Source organism: Homalodisca vitripennis, unplaced genomic scaffold, assembly GCF_021130785.1.
Source record: "Homalodisca vitripennis isolate AUS2020 unplaced genomic scaffold, UT_GWSS_2.1 ScUCBcl_532;HRSCAF=2772, whole genome shotgun sequence".
NCBI classification, from domain to species: Eukaryota; Metazoa; Arthropoda; class Insecta; order Hemiptera; family Cicadellidae; genus Homalodisca; species Homalodisca vitripennis.
The window spans coordinates 57,451-81,851 of NW_025776637.1; the positions used below are offsets into that span (position 1 = coordinate 57,451).

At 39.5% G+C, this 24,401-nt stretch overlaps 1 protein-coding gene and 1 pseudogene across 2 annotated transcripts; one reads left to right on the top strand and one right to left on the bottom strand.

Annotated features, from left to right (window-relative positions):
• Window positions 1–14,976: 14,976 nt before the first annotated feature.
• LOC124370803 (transcription elongation factor 1 homolog) lies at window positions 14,977–16,735 on the bottom strand. 2 transcript variants are annotated; one of them, XM_046829097.1, is made up of 3 exons: window positions 15,926–16,735; window positions 15,679–15,798; window positions 14,977–15,238 (listed from the first exon to the last, which is right to left on the bottom strand). In XM_046829097.1, the coding sequence occupies exons 2-3, from the start codon at window positions 15,792–15,794 to the stop codon at window positions 15,106–15,108; spliced, it is 249 nt and encodes an 82-aa protein (XP_046685053.1). In that variant the 5' UTR covers window positions 15,795–15,798; window positions 15,926–16,735; the 3' UTR covers window positions 14,977–15,105. The 2 variants fall into 2 exon arrangements, with proteins under 2 accessions (XP_046685053.1, XP_046685054.1); XM_046829098.1 differs by having other exon boundaries at window positions 15,679–16,735.
• A 7,005-nt stretch (window positions 16,736–23,740) lies between these two features.
• Window positions 23,741–24,154, top strand: LOC124370802 (annotated as a pseudogene).
• Window positions 24,155–24,401: the final 247 nt, after the last annotated feature.

Below are 24,401 nucleotides of genomic sequence, written 5' to 3' on the forward strand. Positions count from 1 at the left end.
TATGAATATATCATTTAGCATGATATCTCAATAAATATCATCTTCAGCCTTTAAAATTTTCAGGATACTTCATGTCTACATAGACAACATTAAGTTCTATGATTGTGCATGTTCAACTGTAGAATTTGGTTGAGCGTCAGTGAAGCACTCAGTGGGCCGAAACAATTTCGTTTATGCCTACTGAGAGGATGTTAAGTTTTCTGTTCTGTATGATTTATCTGCATGACAGCATGACGATAATGTAATGAGCTATATGATTAATATTTAGCATGACACTTTAGCGTAGCCTATTAAACAACACGTGGTGCGGCGTCCTCGTACCTTGCATATATAAACCAACAATAAAAGAAATGGATGAGGTCCATGTAAAAACACGAAAGTGGAACATGTAAGTTAGAGAAATTTTTGAAAAATTCACAAGCAACAATACTGGGCTAATCACAAGTAACCGTAATTGTCTACATCGGTTTTAAAGCTACTGATACAATATACACAAATTAAGTGTAAGGTTAATTTAATTTAATATATGTATTAAATGTCTAATTATTTGAAATTGAAAGGACAGGGCATATTTTCGACATTTCCTAACAATAAAAAGACAACCAATGGCAAGGTATTCTGAAAATGGTTAAGAAAAAAGTTATTTTTACGTTAAAATGGATCGATAAAATACCAGCACGTCCTACCCTGATGAAACTGCAGAAGATTATAATTATAAGGAAAAAAAGAAGCTAGCTCATCAAATTATGTTAATGACATATCCTTTTTGATTATAATGAATTGGAGGAAATGTTGGTAATAATTAAAAAGCGTTGCTAGATATAAAATGTATCATCAATACCATTTACATATTTTGTCTGCTGTGCCACAGACATTTAATTCAAACACACCAGCTGGCTTTATTAAATGTGATTTGTTATGTTTACATTAATTTTCTTCTTAATTATAACGGGTTTCTAACGTATTAATGTATTATTTCCATTAAAAAAAGTAACGGTGTATAAATATATTGCAGTAAACTATTTCAGAGACATAATTCGGTCTGATTGATCTAGGATGAAACACTGTTTTATAACAAATCATACGTCGTCATACAGTCGTCTTCATGAAATCAAATTTTTAATTTTTTGACCTTGGTCTTAGTGGCTTGGTATAACGTGGACTTATGTGTGCATTGCTGTCTCCTGGTGAAAGGTTACAACAGTTAGTGCAAGTTAACCTACTCGTCAATAAAAATCTGAATTTCTCACTAAACATTAATATCTGAGTCTCCGAAGAAAGAAACTAAAGGTACAGCTCAACACCACTCCGAATGGTAAATCAAAATATATTATTTTCTTCCTCGATCGTAGTCCTTGTTATGTATATTTAATTTTGATTATTGCAATTATAATAGCATGATTTAAAAAAAAATTATGGTTGCCTGTAAAGTCGGTTTTACGGGCGAAGATTTTACGTGACAACGTCTTTTTCTCGGTAGAATATTTATTGATATGAATATTATTAAATTGCACAATAGGAACAAGGAATTGAATGAAAATAAGAATTGCACAAATTTTAACTATAGAAATATATTTTGTTTACTAAAACATTGTACATAATTTGAAATTAATTAAAATTTGTTATTGTAAATGGTAAAGTTGAATAAAACATTTACTAAAATTGGAATTTGAAATTCTTGCTAAACATAGTTGAATTCTAACTCCGCGCGTGGTGATTGGTCGGTTTTAGTTCGTTTGTTTGGTCGCACTGTTATGACAGGTTAGAGGTTATAATTTGTTGTTTTAAATGTTTGACTAGCAATACGCGCTGTTTCTTCTCAATCGAATGAATTACGATTGATTGCAGAGTGATTTAAACTAATAATTTACTTAACACTATCAACATTTGTCAATAGTATGACATAACCTATAAACTCAGTTTCTCAACTTTTGTGTCAATATAACAATTAATCAATCAATCATAGTTTACGATAATGAAATATCAGTGTACAATTATTTACCTTTATTGTTGTAGTTGTTGTAAATGACGAATCTAAGCACTCCACATTTTCACGAATAAACATAGTTATCTGCTTTATCCCGTGCGGCGGACCCACAGTTATCTGCTTTATCCCGTGCGGCGGACCCACTTGAATATTTGGCGCTGCCTTGGAAGGAGTTGTGGAGCGACGATTAAGTCAGATTCTGAGAGAACAACCGTTGCTAAAGTCAACAGTAAACACTCAGGTCCTCACCCTGTCACTATGAGGGCACTGACATCTCCGCAGATGAGCTCCTCGTCTCCGGCTACTCCATCCGCCACCGGGACTGCTGTGACTCGCGCTTCAGCGACGCGTTCGCCCGCACCCGCGGCTGAGATCGTTGCGACCCGCCCTTCCGCGACGCGTTCGCCCTCACATTCTGGGACTCCCACAGGGACGCTGACATCAACTGTGGCGTCATGCCGTCCGTCACCCACCCTGCTTGCTAGATCGCCTTTTGAGGAATCGTCTCCCAACACCACACCACGTCCCGGCCCTCTTCACTGTACGTGTGGACTGGAGGCTGAAAACATGGAGTTAAAGAGGCGTATAGAACAACTTACAGCCGAGAGAGATCAGATTCTTGACCACTCCATCCAGTCTGACGCGCGTCTCCTTCAGTTTACAGATCAACTCTTTGTGGCGAACTCGTCACTGATTGAGACTCCTGGTGGCCGTACAACTGATTGCGCCGTACATTGCGAACTGTCCTCGTCTGTGGTTTGTCAGGAGCCGCGCTGCAGTGAAACCAGGGACTTAGTTACTAGTCTTAAGAATACCGTTGAGGTCCTGGAGGCTGAGCTGGGGTGTTTCAGGGCGGAAGCTGTGGAGGAAAATCACACCCTTAATAACAACACAAAGGATGAGGGATGGGTATTGGTTAAAAGCAAACCCAAGAGGAAGTCGAAGAAGAAGAAGAGAAATCCAAACCCTGCGAACAAATCATCTGCAAATCATCACGCCAAAAATACCCCTAGAATCGACCCGCCTTTTCCCTCAGCTACATCTCGCAGACACCACCCACCCACCAACCATCCCCAAGATGTCGAGGACGCTAGGAGGAAACAGTTTCCATTTCCATTGGTATACATCGAGGGAGATAGCCACGTTCGTCATCTGGCCGGCTTAGTTCAACAACGTGTGAACCCGGCGACGAGGGTGAGTGGCACCTGCAGGCCGGGGGCCGGGCTTCTGACGGTGACTTCTGGTGATCTGCCTCCGCCTGGGAGCTGCTGCATTCTGTTTGCTGGAACGAACGATGTCGCTGCTGACGAGTCCGACAACATCCTCGAACATCTCGAGCGACAATTAACTGCTCGTCTCAGCTCATCGGCCCACGGTTCCACACCGGCATGATCTCCCTGAAGACCACCCCGTGAACCAGCGAATTGACTTGGTCAACTTTTACATCGAGGAGCTGTCTATTCGACATGAGGGGGTGGAGCTCCTAAACTTCAATTTGATTGGAAGACGGTGGTTCACTCGCCACGGAATGCACTTGCGTCTGCCTGGCAAGCGGCTGTTGGCTGATTTGGTGTTGGAGAGTCTCCATCGCTGTGCTCGGTTATTTGCCGCGCGTCTCCCGGCCTCGCCTGCTGCCGCCGCCCCTGCCTGTGCGTCTCATTCCTCTCCGCCCTGCCTTCCTGCTGCTGCCCTGGACAGTACATCGTCTACTGCACCCTTTCACTGCACCGGGGCCCCACCCTGTCGGTGCCTACTCCGAGACCGCCGCTCAGGAGCTTACCACCAATGGCATATGTCAAAAAAACTATTGTTTACTGACAGAGGTGAAAGTAGGATAGGGGCACCAGAATACGGTTTAAATTCAATCAGTCAAAATTCCAAATCAACAACATCAAAATTTTCAAAATTCAAAAATGAAACTTTTAAACTGATTCATCTTAATGCTCAAATCATTAATGACAAGATCTTTTATTTTTTTTTTTAGGTGCAAAAATATTTAATGAAATACCAGCCAATTTTAAACTCTGGCCCTTCGTCAGTATATTTAATGTAACAAATGACTTCAGTCATTTGTTCATTTTTACTTACATCAGGGGTACAGTCGAAAATCAATGAAAAATATTTAGCTTTTTTATGTCCTGAATTATGTCTTCTCTAATTGCATTTGCAATGAGATCAAGAAACTCATCTTGTACTGTGTGTGAAAAATAGCTGAGCTGCCCTTTCTTATGGCGACAAATATGCTCACGCAAGGTCTCATTATAGTGGGAAATTAAATCTATAGTGTTGAGAAATTTTCCACTATTTGGATCTGCAAAGTTACAAGTTTCGTTTGTCCCTCTGAATGCACTACCCTGTTTTGCCAAAAATAAGACAGCATCTAGTATACAGCGTAGTACTTCTCTCCAGTGGGATTCCTCCTTTTTTATCTGATCCTGCAACTCCTTGTCGATCCCTCCTTTACCAAGTGACGTTTCTAATGCTTTCCATGAAACAAAGGTTTTCTTATGGTACTGGGAGTTTTCATGTTCTGGCAATTTGTCACTGAGTTTTTTCCAATTTGTGAATCCCTCCTTTCTTGCTAAAAACGAAATTGTTGATTCATGTTCTGTGTTCAAATGACGAAAAAGCCTGCATGGAACACAGTACAAAGCATTCATTGTCTCGCTATAAGCCAAATAAGATCTTGTGACCTTTGAACCATTTTTCAAAATTTTGTAAAACCAATATTTTGTAAGGTTTCGGCCCTCTCTACCGCTTTTACTCAAATCAGGATTATGATCATCGTTTTCACATCTCCTTTGTATGATGTAACATCTTTGTTTGTCACTAAGCTGAGTTGGCCAAGTTCCAGGGTCATTAAAATTAAAATTGTACTCCCATTCACTCTCCTGTTCTTCATGGTTAGGCCCTTTTGAGTCTGAAACTGAAACGGCTTCTTGAAATGACGTAGAAGAGGCCCAAAAATCAGTAGCATGCGAAGTATGTGGTTTTTCACAAATAAAGTCATTGTTGTCTTCTTCCTCTGCACAAACGTCCATGAGATCTTCTCCTCCAGCGTTTTCTTCTCCCACCGCATCCTCTTGAACAGACGGTTTATTTCTCGTTGCTTCAGGTTCGGCTTCGTCTGTAAGCAACAGACATAAATGCACACATGACCAAACATTTTAATTTTTTAAGTAGGTTACATGTACAACATAAACAAATTATTACATTGTGTAACGTTTTATAAATCATGTAGGCCTAACTAAAAACGTTACAAAAATATAATGTTGTTAAATAGTGCCAATAATGCTAAAAAACATGCTAATTGATTAATGATTAATTTTTAAATAAATAACTAAATTGCAGTCGTCGTGTAATGATAAATTTTCCAAGAAACTTAAGACGACAAGAATTTGAAAAGAAAAATTTTCCTGGTGTAGATAAATCTAATTATATTTTCTCATTTACCCTACCTTTTAAATGCATATTATAATTCGCCTTTTCGTTCAAACTACCATTATTCAAAGTACCTAATTTATACCCAATCTATACAGCTGGATTTAAACAATCAAAAACATATATTCAGAATGCGTTTTTAATGCAATCCTGCTTTTTCCCCAAAATATTTATAGAAAAACAGCGAATTAACACGGATTTTGAGCAAAAAGTTTCCAAAACAAAAACATGTATAATATTTTTTATTACCAAAACATAACAGACTGATATTATTTTATTTACAATCTATAGCATTACGGAAGTACACATTGAACATTTATTACCCGATTGCAAAGATATACACTATCTCTATTTAGTAGAATTTATGAAACTATAAGTTAAGCTTTAAGATTAGTCCATTTCTTAATTAACAATAATTATTCCTAGTTACTATGAAAACAGAATTTTAAAATCTAATACTTTCAAAAATTGTTGTGTAGAGTGGAATCCTGATTAGTTTTACTTCAAGTTAATACGGAAAATGTTAGCAGCGTTAATGTTCGGTCTTTTCCGACCTGTGACACTGACACCATGGCTGGGCCACTGTCGCTTTAATGGGAAATTTCTGAAAATGGATAAGTCAAAACATCACATTTTCATTGAATGTAACTTACTTAGGTGTAGTGTTGTATGTATGGCTGTAGATGCTTCTGAATATTGATGTCAATAATTAGGCCTTGAGTTTAGATTATAGCAATTCAATAATTTGACTTATTACCTGTAGGACAGGTGAAGTACTATAGCTTACTTATTTTACTTTATATTTCGCTATAGGTAATACTGTATGCACTCCATCCACTACACTACATACTTTTCAGTTATTATCACGACCTTTGAAGCAGTACTGTTGATTAAATAGATTCATAAATTAAAAATATAACTAATCGCTCGTGACCTCGGTCATTGAAGTTATACACGCGATTTCTGTGCATTGTTTACAGTTCAAAATTTAAATGTATTTCCTCGGAAGTAATTATTATTGGTTTTATTCACTGAACCGGAGTGTGTGTAGTAACGTAAACGCAGACAAAGGAAAAGAAAAACGTTGCGAGTATAAAAATCTAAGGACACGCGTATTTAAGAGGCAAATTGGCAAAAGATTGGCGAGCACATAGTGCACTTAAAAGATTGGCGATAGAGGTGGCGGAAAACGATATCAGGTCAAAAAACAAATGACGTAACCTCTTTATTTATATTATGTAAACCACAACCGAGAATATAATAAGTTTACTTTTTATATCAACGGAGTTGTCAAACATAAATATTCTTTTCTTCTTTAAATCTACCAGTACTTCAGTAATAATATAAAAAAATATATTCTGAATCACTTAGAGACCGTTATCAAGTATTTATACTGTAAAATTCAACACGTCTAAGCATATCTCAATTTACTAACCTAATAAGGGAGGGTGACGACCTGCCCAACACACCTAGTGCACTTGAAAGACTTTGCAAGATTATCCACTACAGCGACACAAACCAGACAATCATAACGAGTAGCACCTTTATCATAAATATTGAAATGGTAACCGAGAATGAAATAAGTTTTTTATTTATCTCAACCGGTTCTTTTTATAAAAAATTCTCATTTCTTACCTACTTTTCTTCTCTACTTGGGCTACTTAATATTTATGAAATATATAATCTGAAAAAAACAACGCTTTCATAAAGTATTTATACCATACAGTTCAATGGTTTACAAAGAGAAATTACGGTTCTACATTATACTCTTCTCGAGTGGATGCATATTTTCTGCGACAGATAGCAGCAGACGTGACGTAAACCGAGATATTTCAATTCACCAATCTAATAAGGGAGGGGAGTATTACATGGTAAAAGGGTACGGCCAGCCCAAGGATTGGCCCTATAACCGTGTAATGCTCTAACCTGGTTGCGCATAACAGTACACTGCAGCCATTGCTGTTGGTTCTAGTAACAGTGGTGAATGCACGGCAACTGTTTTAAGCACAGGCAGTCCCAATCCCTGCCAAAGTTGGTAATTAAATATTTTGAAAGTAACATTAATAGATCTCATATACATATCCTTTGAGATTCCGATATTTCTCCGTCTATATTATTACCTGACGGTGACGGTTGGTTACTTTTAATGTAACGTGTTTTATGATGTAGACTTTTCTCTGCATATCTTTCAGGCATGGTCTACTTATTATTACTTGTTCTTTATTTTCACAATAGTTTTTTTTTATGATGTGCAGAAACAATGTCAACTTACAAAAAATTTAGGATGCTACCAATAAAAGCAAAATCGAAACCAAACAGCAGATGTTGCACAAATTAGTTATTTAACTACCAAAATAACAGCTAAATGTTCTAAGCGAATAATGTTTCCTTAAGTGGCCGGATTTTAAATGAAATTAACGTATTAGGGATTATGTGTTTGAGTATTTCTTTTAAACATAACAGATGATTTCACTGTTTTTGAACTTGCCCAATTGATAGTTTTATTGTAATCCAGTTAATATGTGTTGAGGTAGTGAAATAGTTCTCACATAAATTACGTGTTTAGTTTTTTATAACTATTTGTAGTGAGAAGATCCAGTTGATTCTACACACAACGCATTAGACGCATTACTTCAGAAGCGATAAAAAGCAATACAACTTTTGAAATGGAACAACATCATAAATGGAAGCGTGTGTTGATTAGAGGAACTTGTGTGAGGCTGTATTAAAATCAGTAGTAATTAAAAATTATTTCACATTTTGAACGTAATTTATTCCAAACTTACGGAATCATCTAAACATAATCGCACTTATTAATTAGTTTGGTAATCAGGCATTTTAGTTAGTTAAAATTAGAGAACAAATCACAAAGTTATTTTGTAGAATCTTAGACAAGGTCTTAGATGGTTGGATCGAATATTTTCTGTACTTGAACGTGAACACTGAATTACTCATATCGAACTGGAATTTTAATTAACTAGATAATAGATTTGCCTATCGATGAGGGGAATAGTTTAAGGACGAATTAAACTACTGACTACTGACTTAAAGTCCGTGTCTCGGAGTGGATAGACATCTTTCTATCCTTAGAGAAACCTGTAACTATAAAAATATTTATAATTTAAGATTATTATGTGTTTCTATAATAGCTAATTTATAATTTATTAATCAAGCATTACCTATCGTAATAATTTATTATTAATACAAATTTATTTGTGACACATTGAAAAAGCCTTGTCCACACACACACACACACACACACACACACACACACACACACACACACATATATATATATATATATATATATATATATATATGTGTGTGTGTAATGAACAAAAGTTAAATGTAATGTTTTTCAGTAAATTCTGGGCTTTATACAGTGTTGTAGTGTAGCTAATTGACTTGCAGGGAAGTTACAAATGTTACAAATTAGCTCTTCGTTTTCACCTGTCCTATATATGTGCTAATACTATAGACAGCCTTCATTTATTAAGCCCCCATGTTTTTTATTCCACACTTCTTAAAAGGTATTATTATTATTTACTTGTAACGCATTAAATAGAAACATACTTCTCGTTGAAACATAAGTTTTTTATTTAATTACTTTATCATATCAAACACAATAACAAGCAAACATCATTAACGGAAAAAATATATGATGAGTTGCACAAATTCTGAACAAATACAAAAACACATAAACATTGATTATATATCAGTTCATATAGCCCAATGTCAGCTAATAAGTACGGGTTTCAAAATACAGGTGATGGTTGAGTGACAGATTACAGATATAGTAACATACCATGAGGAAGCCGATTGATAGGAATTATCTTATCTTTATTAAAACATTTGATATTGTCGACCTTTATATTTGAAACTGGACAGGTTAATGGGTTTAATATTTCTTAAATTTATAACTATACAAAATAATTTTATTTTATTTAAGAGTATTCATTTAATTGCCACGAATGGGTTGAATTATTTGATAATTATTTGAAGTATTTTCATATACGTGGCTTTATCTGGTCTTCTGATTTATTTTACCAAATTTATAAAGCTGTATATAGGAATTTTATACATCTTACTATTTTGTATTTAAAATTCAAAAATATCATTTGACAGACATATATCCGGAGGCTCCAGAGATCCATCGTAAAATGGTTGAAGATTAACTTGTAATATATAGATGTACTACGAATATCAAGCTATACTACACTGAGCTCCCTGAAAGAACACAAGAAATTCACACAAAAAGAGAACATTAGCTTTCCACGATATTTCTTAATGTAAACATACGGATTTTTGGTTTGAGATAATGATGAAAATTTCACTTCATTTCTTTGATGGCGTTTATTTTAGACCTTTGTGAATAGTAACTTATTATTGGTAATTTATTGATTAAATATTAAGTCCTGTTACAATTTTAAGTACCGTTTACAAACATCAAAATACATGAAGAGTGATCGTGAAATGTAAACATGATGGTAGGTGTATGCCACACCACGTGTCACGAAACATGATTAGCTGAGGCTGTATACACAATGTCTAGAGTCCATAGCGACATGTTACTATGTCACGTGTTATTACGAAAATCACTCTGTACTACCCATTATACAGGGTTAATAAAAAGTCTGGAGACCCCCGACTAATATTGTAACGGCTCACACGAGAAAAACTAAACTCGCCACACATTTATGTTATATTATGAAGTACTTTTTGGGCATAATTACTGCTTCATTCAATTACTGCTTAATTCACAAACCCAAAATGGGGGATTTTGGGGGCAGCTCAAAAATTTTAAATGTAAAGCCCCATCAAGTGACCTGTCATTTGTGACCGATTCTTCACTGAGTCTGTTTCTTCAAAACGTTTAATTGTTTTTTCATCAGCAGATTTTGATATAGGGTTTCTATCAGGAAATTTTTCATTAAATAAATGTCTCACTTGTATATGATCGAATTCTATCACCATATACACGCGTCATTAACAATGTAATACGTTCCTGTTCGCTTAGCTCCATGATAAAATTAAGGAAAGATGTGACTTAAGTCAGTACGGTAAGACACTGATGGTATTGAAAACATGAAACAATGATAAGACTAGTGTAAACAACAGATAATTCGGGACTAAGTTCATAACTAGTGGAATGTATTCCTCCTACAGTTAGGAATTCCCAATATTTCTTTAAAATTTGTTATTTGCTAGGTTTGATATTTAAACCCATACTTCGTTTTGAGATTGTTTTGCCTTTTAATACCTAAAAAATGAGAGATCAACTGAGTGGTGCTTAAAAGTGACAGTTTTTAGCTGCCCCAAAAGTTAGTTATTCGTATGTTGTAAGTAGTTTATTCTGGCTTATAAAATTGTCATTTTTTTCTGGGTTAAGATAGAGACCTCTAGTTTGCGTTGTTTGTTTTCTTTATCACGGAATTGAAAATGACAGGTCACTTGATGGGGCTTTACATTTAAAATTTTTGAGCTGCTTCCAAAATCCCCCATTTTGGGTTTGTGAATGAAGCAGTAATTATGCCCAAAAAGTACCTCATAATATAACAAATGTGTGGCGTGTTTAGTTTTTCTCGTGTGAGCCGTTACAATATTAGTCGGGTGTCTCCAGACTTTTTATTAACCATGTATATAAATTATGTATATTTAAAAACATATATCGACATCACAGTTGAATTAAATTGTATGTTTTTTATAGTAATATAGGTACGATATACTATTTTTTTATTACGCTTATTGAAATCTCTTACACAGAATAAGGGAGAGGTTTTGGGCAGCATTGCCCATATTCAGTAATCGCAGGGCGTCATAGAATGTTATGCCTACGCTTTTTCTAACTTCAAATTCTCAAAAATACAAAGACAATGACTATACAAATGTTCGGTAATACGACTATCTTAACTTTTCAATAATACATAAATAATTAGTTAAATCCGGTAACCCAAATATGAACTGTGACTAAAGTAAACAACGACTTGGTGCAAATTCCATATCTCTATATTTTAAAATAAGCAATTTGTTCATACAAAGCATTATATATCATAATTTTAATATTAAAAAACCTATTTCTAGAGATCGTTTGGATCCTGAATAATTGCAAAAATGTCTAGCCGGAAAACCTCAAAATCTTAACGAATCCCTTAACAATACAATCTAATTTTTTCTCATTTAAATAGGCATTTGTTCAACTAAAAAGTTTGTAGTACAATATGCTGTGTTCCGCTTCAAGGATTTTCCATTAAGTGTAAATTTTGTGAACGTTTTGTCTAAGAAAAATGATATAGTTATTCAACGTTTAGACATTAAATTACAGACACCATAAAGAAAGTAATTATAAAAATATCTGACAAGGCAGAACTTAAAAAAGGAAGCTTGAGGACTAATACCTTGATGAAGAATATCAATACCATCCATCATATTTAGCTATTATCTATTAAATAGTAAGTTTCAATGACATAGTTCTGTTAATCTTAGTTTTGTAAGTTAGTATTTTTAGAATGGTATGTTGTATAATTCAGTAACCGTTGCACGTAGTATCACAAAATTTACAGGGCAAGTTTACAACAATATAACATTGCTTTTGAGTTATATTTTAAGGATATTTCCATTATATTCTAAGAAATACATTCAAAAAGATGTTAAATATAAAAAGGTATTATTGAAAAAGTATCATAATGTTTGTCCTTTTATTAAAATGTTGTGCTTGAAAATAAATATTGAAGTTTTGAAAATGTTGCAAAACTATGTCTAATAGTTTTTTACAATAAAAATTTATATTAAATACAAATAATTGTATATCTCATTAAATCATGTTTGGACCATCCACCCGGTGTGACAAAGCTCGGCTGAATCGCGTAGTTCAGTGTCTAGAATAGATTCGTTATTGTATTGTCGAAACCCTTTTTACGTCATTCTTCTAAATTTCTTCTACTTTAGTTTCCTTTTACCAATTTCATCATATTGCATAATCTCGGTAGATTATGAGACAATTTAATCAGTTAATTAATATTTATTTAATTTTAACAGAATGCATCGACAATTAGTATGAAATAATGGGTTAATTCCCAACAACTGTTATTCAATAATCTTTTATTGAGTTATATAGGGTGATTTTATGGTGGTGTTTATCGTATAATATAAAATAATTACTGACGAAAATTTAAATATGGCGGTACGTATATGGTTTAATTTTAGAAATAAACCGAAACATTTTCAGATGAATATTAAATGGCTTATCCTTGAGATAACTAAGTTTACTTATGTAACAATTAACTGGAATATAATGCAGTTTACATAATGCAGTTACTCTAAATGAGTACAGTTATAAAAAAATATGCCCAAAAGTGTATAAATAAAATTTTGAATCAAATTGATTTAAAAATACCATAACAAAAATCTTAGAGGCCCCATAATGAAAAATATTAATATGATTTTTATTATTTAAAAAGTAAGTACGATTAACCTTTTCTAGTACCGAATTAAAATATACTAATACAATCCATGTTGAAAATCATATACATCTATTATATTTTGTTTAAACCATTTGTATTTTATAATTTGCTTAACACAAAATAAAATTTTTCTCATTTGACTATATTTAAATTCTTCTTTAATTTAAAGTGACATGTTTTCATTTTAAAAGATTCATTAAAATTATACTCATTTCTAATCACCCTATCCAGTTCTATTAAATTTGAAATAAAACATATGTAACAAGTATAATATAGAAATATTTTTAATACGAACATATCTTATTTTCCCAACATATTTACATGAAAAACTAATATTTCCCCAGATTTCAAACTAAACGTGTTAATGATGAAAGAAAGACTTTTTTTGTCTAAACTTAGATAAACGATATTTTATATTTCTACCACGCATCACCATATAAAAAATCCATTTATTTTTGTTATGTTCCCTTATATACTCCATGTTACTGTACAAGAAGTCTACTTACATATGTCACTTCATTAAAATAATTTTGCTAATAAAAACTCCAAAATGCTAATCTATTTACAAACCAACAATTAACTGTACCGCGTTACTATGAAAACACCAATTTCTAAATTAAAATACTTTAAAAGATGTTGCAACACGCGGCCACATGTGTCATTGTGTTAAAGTCAATGCGGACGGAGTTAGCAGTGTTCGCTCTTCTTCGGATCTGTGACCCTGACACCACGGCTGAGCCTCTGTTGTTTTGACTGCTAACTGTTTCAAAAGAGTAAGCCAAACTATCACATTTTCATTTAAATGTACTCTCTTAGATGTTGTCTGAATGTTTATGTTAAACAGTAGTAAAGCCTAAGGTTTAGACATAATCAACTCATGAATTTATCGTATTATATATAGGTCAGTACGACACAAGAGCCCGTCTGTTATTAATGCTACCGCTATGATACAGGGTAATAATTTTCTTGCTGTATTTGAAATTTTTGTTACTGTATTTAAATTACTATTTAATTTCAGAATCTTTAGAAGCAGGAAGTTCTAAAAGTCACACTAAACCGACTCTGATTCAATTTCCAAGTAACAGAATTATAAATTTCATCTTTTCAATTATTTAGTTCCCGTGAAATCTATATTTCTGATACCTGCTTCGAAAAGAAAGAAGCCCGCGTCATATAGACAACTGTACCAAAGAAAACTACATCACCATTGACATTCCATAATGTCAGCGTGGTTACTCGAATTTTGCAACTATTGACACAACTCTCAATCGATTAATTAATTTTCTATTAGAATCTGGAATTTTTTCCATCTCTCTTCTCGAAATATCTAGTGTTTTAAAAGGAAACTAAAATATTGTTAACCGGAAACTATCGTTCAATTTTAATGCTACTAGTTTTTTGCAAAATGTTAAAAGGGTATATACGAATTACCAGAGCACTTCTTAGGCCCTTAAATACTTTAAACCACATCGGTGTTTATTTAAGGATAATCCAATTGTTGCCCTCAATTAATAGCACTGTAGAGTTTTTTATATATATTTTGTAATGACGTAAACCTGTTACAGTTATTTATCTAGAAACTGCTAATTCATTACACTATGTGGAGCAATTAAAATTTTTGCTCTTTGGAAAAATTAGGCTATCGGTGTCCAATCACGTATTTGGCTTGCTTTTACATCAAAGATAAAGCATATTTACTAGATAAAACTGTCTAGTTCACAAACTTTCGTATAATATAAATTAAAATTACATTTAGAGGCCCTCATGGATCAACCCTTGGGTCTTTACCATTCAAGGTATACGTCAACAGATTGAATGATGTTGTTCAAAAGGGACACTTTATTTAATATGCTGTCAAAACTATAATTTATTTCCAAAAGAATCACAGGTGTAGAAAATCAACATCAATCTACATGTTTTACAACTGTTGCATGTTGTTATATTGTGCGTTACGGCACTTTAGTAAGATATTATGTTTTAGTTGGGCCCAAAACAGTTCTAACTACATATACTATATTCAAATACTAGTGTAAGCATACACAAATTCAACATTTTAAATTAAACTGCATATCATTTTCAGCTGTAAAAGTCTATTTCTATGTTTTTACGGTTCCAAACTAAATATACGGTTGATTTCACAGAAATTATAATTGCCGTAATATTATCTATATCTAATTTAATTTAGGTCTCTTACCGCAATGCATACGCAGTGGGGATTCAGTTGGCAGTCTCACGCGCGTCTATCCAATCATTGTAGACATCAATAGGCTCTGTCAAGAAGTGGATGGTTGTCTGGAAGTCCTCGAAACAAACTCGACACGCTATCTTCGCAGATCTACGTCCTCTATCCCTAAGAACGGACAGCACGTAAGTTACATACATTGACAAGGAACATATTCAACACAGGCGTGCTAAGCTAAAATCCAGAAAGCCTTTGTTGTGAACAAACAAATACGTTTTATTTTAGGCAAACGAGAATCCATTGCGTTTTGGAAACTGGTCGTCTTTTTTCTAATAAAATAGAAATGATAATTAGAGAAAGTTATTGACATCTATTTTTATTGTTTCTATATAAATAATCTAGTACGCTTAATTTTGCTTTATGGTGACATAACTAATAATGTGATTCACTGGATTTCTATGTATGTTTGTTTGAGAAATGCCGGCCACATGTTCAGTTACATGCAAAATATTGGAAAAAGATCGTATATACTTTAAATATCTTGCACGCGCCAAATACTAACTAGAGTACAATATCATATAGAGCAACAAACTAATGGCAACACTTACATCGTCACATCACACGATCCCTCGTGATTGCAGAATGGGCAGTTGAACTCCACTAGCAAGGACTCAACCGCCTTTCTTTTTGGAGGAGGCTTTCTGTTACTCTTGCGTCGGCCCATGATTCTGTAAAAATACCTTAAAATTAGTGATCTTGTAAATATGGCTTTTTAAGTCAAACTTCACATAAAATACTGATGCAATGTTTGTCTTGGCAATTAAAACTCAGAAAAGTAAAGTAAATAGTACTTACTATTTGTTGAAGATGTTCAGAACTAGAAAAAGTTCTATGATCCTACAGGTCAGCGGGTATGGAAGTTTTTCCCTCAAAGTCACAACGAGTCTCTAAATTCCTCTGGATATTAACACTGCCTTATAATTTTATAAAAACACTGTGTAAACTACAGTCTTCAAATAACAAGATATCTTTAAAGTGTATACTTTCTTGAAAACAAGAACGCTACTCAAACACTGTCACCTGGATACTGACAAACGGGCAACTGACGGGGTCTGTGTCCAACCGCCTCAGGTAGCATGCGGTCATCCCCGGTCACAGTAGTGGGGATGGCAAGAGGTAGGTTCCCCCACCACCATCACAAAGAACGGGCTGCAATTTGAAGTGATGAGTTCAGCGCTTATATTTTAATTTTCCTCTGATTTTTTTTTTAATCAATATTATATAAATGTTTGAGCTTGGGAGAAAAGACTGCGCCGTTTAGCTCTTTTAAGAATTTGCTACTTTTTAACGTCTATGCTACGATGCCTCCAGGCCCCTTAAGTGACGAGTTACCAAAAATCGGCTTGAAGAATAATTTGGTGATAAGTTAGGTCCAAGATTAGTTTATGCCAGGGAGTTAACTTTCTCGATTTTCCAGACTTAACGAACACTTTTTACTTTGAAGCCGTTTTGGGACGTAACCGCAAGAGATACGAAAAAAAGTGACTGGTACTTACTTGTAGAAAATTAAATTCTGTCTTTCGATTCTGCGGTTGGTTTTGAGGTCCGACCTCTTGTTTAAGCGTTACAGAGCTTAGGAGAAAAAGCTGCACTGGTCAGCCATTTTGAATATTTTAGATTATATTAAATGATGAAATCGCCAGGTTTTAGGCGGTTTCTAGTCGTTACACGAACTAATCTAGAGTTGTGCAAAATTTCAAGTGTCTAGTGTACCAGGAAGTGGGCCTTACTTTGTATAATTTAAGTAAGTCATTCAAAAACACTCTGTATCTATCTAGTATTGACACTTCGCTAACGCTCAGCCAATTCCCGATTTGGGGAACGGTTTGTCGGCTATCGGGCTCAGAAGAAAGGGCTTGGACTTTGCAAGCACGAATAATTTTTTTTCTCAAAGAGCAAGCAGCGCAACGCGCTGCGCAGCGTGAAAGCATCGTGTGATTTGAGTTTTGAATAGGCAAGCTAGGGTCTTTTGTGCAGGCGCTTAAACGAAAAAGACCCGAAATGTGACTTGTCCTAACGAAATAGAGATATTATTTATATACAGGGAAATTTCAGGCTATCAATTTGTATCTGTCAAAGGAATAACCTTGTAAGTTGTATATTGATAATGAAATTGAATTACATGATAAGTGTAACGGCAAATAAGAGTGATAGTGACTTGGTTAAATTAAATACGGTGTTGTTTTGATCTGGCCTTAAAAATTGAAATAAGCAAAAGATTTTTTTAAACATATAAAACATAAAGAAATCATGTATCTGAATTATTAGTAGGTCTAATATAAGAGTAAAATAACAAAAACAATTGAAAGAAAAAAGGCAAAGAAATTTATAACACTAAAATAACATAATATAGTCACTTGTAAAACTCCACAAAACGGATAATATACAGCGGTGATACCACTGTCATAGCTGAAGAGAAACGTAAAAAACGAGAGATTTTTTTGGTGGCCTTTAAAAAGGCCTTTTGTGGGGCGCGTCCGTATTGCGGGCAGGCGGCAGCTTAACTTCCGAAACCGTACAGTGTGCGGCCCTGGCGTTTGAGCGCGTACACAACGTTCATGGCGGTGACTGTCTTCCTCTAGTCGTGCTCGGTGTATGTTACGGCGTCACGGATCACGTTCTCCAGAAACACCTTGAGCACTCCGCGGGTCTCCTCGTAGATGAGGCCTGTGATACGCTTGACACCGCCGCGGCGAGCCAGACGACGGATTGCGGGCTTGGTGATGCCCTGGGTGTTGTCACGAAGCACCTTCCTGTGACGCTTGGCGCCTCTTTCCCAGCCCCTTACCACTTTTGCCTCGACCGGTCATGTTGCTGTCGCAGTGGCTTTAAAAACAGATGATTGTAGGCAGGCAGGCAGGCAGCGGGTAGGCCGGGCTCTTGTCCTTTCTGAGGTAGCGTCTCTGCAACAAGCAGAATGGCTACTGGTCATTTTGTATGTCTAGCCCCAAGTGGGGATATTGTTGCGTTAGGTCGTGGGGAATTGTTAGTTGTGTGGTTTTAATTTCGGTCGCTTAAGAGTAGACTAGTTGGTTCAGTAGTGACGTAGAGAGTCGTTGGTTTTTGTTGTTGTTCATTCATTCTTCTAGGGTGGGTTGTTTAGTATTACCTTCAGTTGTGGGATTTTCCACGGATGGGAAAATGGGCTTCCCTGGTTGCCCACTCACGGATCCCACGGTGATTTAGCTGCTGCTGCATACATGGCTCTCGCCTGGCCTGTGATAAATTCATGAAGGCTGGGTAGTCCTGCAGACCGTAGGACGACCGTGTTCCTGACGAACCATGGTGTGTTCGTCAGTTGGCAGAGCGTCCTGTTCTGGAAGTCTTCTAGTGCCTTCCTAGACGTCTTGGAGGTGTGTAGATACCAGGCTGAGCCGCGTATGTTACGATAGGGCGGACTATCGTGTTGTAAAGCAGCAGGTTCGTGTTGGTAGGTAGTCCGGAGTGAGGTCTCAGTAGGGCCGACAGCCCTTGACGTGCGGCCATTCCAAGGCGGATCCTCCCTTTGGCGGCAAGTCCAGTCATAAGAGTACTTTTGAGCACGACTCCCAAGTATTTGATGGACTTGGTCCACCTCAGTTGGTCCCTCTGCAAGTGAAACCTCTCTCGCTGTGTCGGATACTGCGGGTGTTTAGTGAAGGAGATAGCCTCGTTCTTCTGTGTGTTGATCCTGACCTTCCACTTCCTCAGCCGAGGTCCAGATGCTCCATTTGTCTTCTCATATAGACACATGATTGGCGGATGATGGCCGACTTACTGTAGAACAGTGCATCGTCAGCGTAGAGGGCGAGAGACATCCTGGGAATGACTGGGATATCATTTGTGTACCACGGGTAAAGCACTGGGCCCAGTACAGATGCCTGTGGCACGCCCGCGGTGATGGGCCGAGAGGACGACGCGGCCTGTTCCACTGAGACGGAGAATGTTCTGTCTGCTAGGTAAGACTGGAGGAGTCGAAACATACGGTGAGGTAGTGGACTGTGGGCAAACTTGTACAGGAGCCCTTGATGCCAGATGCGGTCAAAGGCCTTGCTGACATCCAGGGAAACTGCGGTGGTGACTAGCCCCTGGTTACGGGAGTCAGTGAGGTCCGAGAAAACTCTAGTCAGTTGGAGGGTGGTGGAGTGACCCTGACGGAAGCCGTATTGCTCGATGCGGATTTCCGTGTGCATGTCCTCGGAGAAACGGGCCAGAATGAGTCGCTCTAGGATTTTAAACAAAGAAGGTAGGAGGGAGATTGGGCGGTAGCTGTCGGGTAGGGTGAGGTTTTTAAGAGGCTTCGGGAGTAGGATAAGCTTTGCTTGCTTCCAGGGTTTGGGAAAGTGTTTTAGTCGGAGGCAGGAGTTGAAGAGGGAGGTTATCCATTTCACGACCCATTCTGGTAGTCTTCTGAGGGCTGGGGTGTTCAGTCGGTCTGCTCCCGGGGCCTTCTTCGGGCGAAGTCTAGCGAGGGAGCCGGAGACTTCAGCCTCCGAGATGGTGGGCAGTTCGTCCGGTTCTAGCAGGTCGTCTTGGTCGGTGGCTTCCAGGAAGCCCTCAACTGTACTAGAGTGTTCTGGGTCGTCAATGTCATGGTTGGGAGAGAACTGAGCCTCCAAACTCCCTCCAACGGCTCTCTCCATGTTGTCGCAGCAAGATGGAAACCCTCTGCGATTGGCGATTAAAGGCTGCCCTGTCGTCAGTGAACCTTGTCCACTGCCACTTCTGTCTGTTGTCGTCTCAGTCGGATCTCGACCATGAGATGACTCGGGAGGTTGTGGCGGTAGTCAGGCCGGTCAGTGGCTGGTCTTGCAGAGCAATCAATGGCTTCTTGCAGGCAGGTGTGTAGACATGAGACGCCAGCGTCTAGTTCAATATCAGTTGTGGGAGGCCGGGAGAGAGTGGTCTGTCGGCCAGATAATTATAGTATCTGGTCCAGTCCACGTCTCTTCCTTGGGGGTAGAAGTCGGTCAAAGTATTCGTTTATATGTATCGTAATCGGGAGGTGGTCAGATGACAGATCCTGCACAGCAGAGACGTCGAGTGGGGCGGGAAGATTGCAGTGAAGTGCAAAGTCCAGTATATCGGGGCGATGTTGTTGACGGCTGGGGAAATGAGTGCCTTCCACCGGTGCAGTCAGGGAGACGTGGGGGCAAATGTCCAGGAAGTTTTATTAGTTGGATGCCTACGCATTTGTTGGCAACACAATTCAGTGTCGTATACGCCTAGGAAATGCAGAAGCTCCTGCCGCTTTCCTTGGAGGCCGTTGCAGTTCCAGAAGACAATCCTAGGCGTCCTAACCATGGGATACTACGTTGTAGGAGTCGGCCTGGGAGGTCAGCATGCCCACCAGGGATTGTAGCATCTGCAACACTGCAGATAGCTGGTGGAGAACCTTGAGCAGCAAGGCGTTCACATTTGGGAGTTGGGGATCTGGGACAGCGAGGCGTCCTTGGTGGGGCCGATTGAGAAGTGGCTTTGAAATTGGCCTTTTTGCCTGGGCTCAAAAGTGGAGACGGGCGGGAGCCGCTTCCTGATGTCGGGCTCGCGAGCTGGCAGGGTCGGCTGTGGAGCGTTCACCGGTCCGGGCTGGTTGAAGTCGTCATCTCTCGTCACTTCGGCTCCGTCCCTTGCGACGTCTGCCCAGGACTAGGCGGTTGTGGCCTGGTTGGCTGGCTTTAGAACGGCCTCGGATGAGCCGTTGTATGTTTGACTCATTTTCAGGCTATTTTTGGGTTTTATTCGTTTAAATGCCTCACAACCTTTGTGGTTTGCGTTGAGAGACTTGCCACAATTGCAACAAGTCCCCTTTTCACCAACCGGTTTTTGGCATGCGGTCGCCTTGTGTGGCTCGCCGCATCGCATGCAGCGTTGCTCCCTGCCGTAGTTGTCACTGCGTAGCCGAAACGCTGGCAGCGGTGACATGTATCGGCCCGGGTGGTTTCCTGTAAGGCTTTACTTCGATTTTTACTTAAAGTAGTGACAATAATTTGTAATAGCCGCCGGGCTATTTGAGGTTCCAGTGTCACGGTCACTGTCTGGCTGGAGTGTGACTGCCCACAGCCTAGTTTCGCCTCTGCTAGTTCTTAGCTTAAAAACGTCACCCACGGCTAAATTCTTTTCAACCAGAGCATCGGCGATGCACTCCGGTGTTGTAAATGGTGGTAGGCCTGTTATTACCACTTTCAGGGGGCGAGTGCCAGGTAGGGACCGCGTGAAAAAGTGTACGCTATTTTCAAGTAAGTATTTTTGTATAGCACGGAAATTGTCGATAGTAGTGGTTTTCACTATTATCTCGCCCTTTGCACTACGGGCGTTTAGAACACCGTTTACAAGTTGGTATATGGCAGCCGCGTGGGTATACCAACTTGGAGTAAAGTCTATGTATATAGGGGGAATGTGGGGCAATTTTACGGGTGGGATCTCCATATCTGAGGCCGAAGATGCGTGGGACATACCGCTCTCAGACATAGAAACCGCGGGGAAAGTAAAAGTAGTAGGCCTCATACGTTTAGGTGGCCGGAGCGGTGATAGCGAGGGGGGAGAGGACGGCGGGGCGGTTCCCGCCATAATTTTGCCGTTAACAAAGGCCACAGTTCTTAACTAAAATAATAGTCTATAGAGCTTAAAATATAAAATTTCACATATAATATAGTCTAAACAGTCACATAATACTCACAGAGCACAATCACAGTTTACATAAACACTTAAAAGACGCACACAAATTTTAAAACAACGTTCACTTGAGAGCACAAAGAAAAAACAAGATGGCTCAATTGACAGGAAAACAACTAGCGTGGCTTCCCGAGATGATTGTACAGCCGGTCGTCTGTAGTTTTGTCAACTCTGGCTGCTCTGTGATTGGCCGATAGCGCGGCGACCAATCAGACTCGTTCTGAGCTCATGCCGGCCCGTATACTATAGTAAATATTTTTCTCGTGCCGAAAACTGGGGAGAACTGTTCTCCCCGCACCCGGATGTCTACGACAGGGACACCTGCGAGATGTTTGCGAACTTCCTGGATGACTACTCACCAGACGAAGACGACCCACTGCCCCCCGTGACAACACTCGAGGTACGAGAGCATCTTCGTCGCCTCCGCCCGAAGAAAGCTCCTGGCCCGGACTCCTTTGGAACTCCTGCACTCCAGAAACTGCCGGCTTGGGTGGTCGTCACGATCACCTGCATCCTAAACTCCTGTCTACGACTTGCGCACTTCCCGACCACCTGGAAGGATGCAAAGGTGATTATGATACCCAAGCCTGGCAAGGATCCGCTCTTCCCAGAGAACCACAGGCCGATATCACTGCTGCCTGTGCTCTCCAAGATCCTCGAGCGGATCATCCTGGCGAGATTTTCCTGAGGAATTCTTCACCTCTATCAGGACCGAAAAATATGGATTTAGGAGTGGACACTCCACCACTCTTCAACTCCGCAGAGTGCTCAACCTGCTCACCAGCACGGCGGAGAAGAAGCACCACTCCACTTCGGTCCTGATAGATGTCAGCAAGGCCTTCGACAGAGTTTGCCACGAGGGGCTACTCTACAAACTGACTAACTCCCCGCTGCCCGTCAGAATTTTCAGGCTGATCCGCAGCTATCTCCAGAATCGGACCTTCTCCATCAGCGTTGCCAGCTCCAAGTCCACTTCACGACCAGTCTCCTCTGGTGTGCCACAGGGATCAGTGCTCGGCCCGATCCTGTACCTGTGGTACACAAACGACTTTCCTGTAGTTCCGAGAGTCCAGCTGTCGCTCTACGCTGATGACGCTCTCCTCACGGCCACCTCCGACAACCTAAGGATGGCCGGTGTCTACATGCAGCGGCAGCTGAATCTACTGGAGCACTGGCTGCAGAGATGGAGGATAAAAGTCAACGCTGACAAGTGTGAGGCCACCAACTTCACTAGAAGTCCGAGGCAAGCGGACAGCCGCCATCTGTCTCTCAACGGTGACAACATCCCTTGGAGGACAACTGTCAAGTATCTGGGGGTACTCCTGGACAGAAGACTTACACTGACTCCCCACGTGACAAGATTTTGCAGCCTAGCGAGGAAGGGCTTTGCCAGCATCGGCCCCCTGCTCTACTCCAAGAAGCTTCCGATCAAGACAAAGGTCCTGCTCTACACGGTCCTGGTGCGACCGGTGATCACCTACGCGGCTCCTGCATGGTACCATCTCACCTGCAAGACTGCCAGAAAACAGCTGCTCGCAGTCCAGAGTAACTGTCTTCGGAGAGCCACTGAGTCGCCCTGGTTCATCAGGAATTCCGTCGTCAGAGCATTATCCAACATCCCTACCATCAGGACCTTTGTGGATGGCCTAACAAGCTGCAACAGGCCTAACAAGATAAGAAGCTGCGGAGTCCTCGCCCTGGGAGCACATCCGACTACTACGGGCCCAGGAGGTCCCCCGTCTACGTCCTCCAATGGATGACTAAACTTCACTACACTGACTACACTACTACTCTACTGAACTGACAGGTATCACTAGCTACTAGGGCTCTGACCCGTACTGACATAAGGCAAGTGCCTACCGGCAGACGCCTTAACAGAAGTGGGGGATCCACCCCCCCACAGTCACAACCTGCCTGCCTGCCGAAAACACTCATTTAGCTAGACAAGCTGACGTTATGGGACGTACCAAGCAGACCGCTCGTAAGTCCACCGGAGGCAAGGCGCCCAGGAAGCAGTTGGCCACCAAGGCCGCTCGTAAGAGCGCGCCGGCCACAGGAGGCGTCAAGAAGCCTCACCGTTACAGGCCCGGCACCGTCGCCCTGCGTGAGATCAGGCGTTACCAGAAGAGCAACCGAACTGCTGATCCGCAAGTTGCCGTTCCAGCGTCTCGTCCGCGAGATCGCCCAGGACTTTAAGACCGACCTGCGTTTCCAGAGCTCCGCCGTCATGGCACTGCAGGAGGCCAGCGAGACTTACCTGGCAGGACTCTTCGAAGACACCAACTTGTGCGCCATCCACGCCAAGAGAGTCACCATCATGCCCAAGGACATCCAGGTGGCGCGCGCCGCATCCGCGGAGAACGAGCCTAAGTCACAAGCGTGCACTGCCGCTGCCTGCCGGTGGCTACGACAAACGGCCTTTCTAAAGGCCACAACATTTATTCAATTCGTTATACATGTCATCTGCTGCCAAACACTCTGTTTAGCTATAATACATATCCTACATTCTATTATCGGATCTTGTTCATTCATTTCTTATTTGTTTTTAAAACAAGTATAAATTCACTCTCCCTCCATTCATAATACATGAAATAATTCGAATTTACGTGCCCTGTTA

Excerpts from the sequence above, each read along its gene's own strand:
- LOC124370803 (XM_046829097.1), bottom strand. The coding sequence starts at position 15,794 with ATGGGCCGACGCAAGAGTAACAGAAAGCCTCCTCCAAAAAGAAAGGCG. Across the intron at positions 15,239-15,678 it reads GGATCGTGTGATGTGACGAT|GGATAGAGGACGTAGATCTG; the intron begins GTAAGTGTTGCC and ends GTCCGTTCTTAG.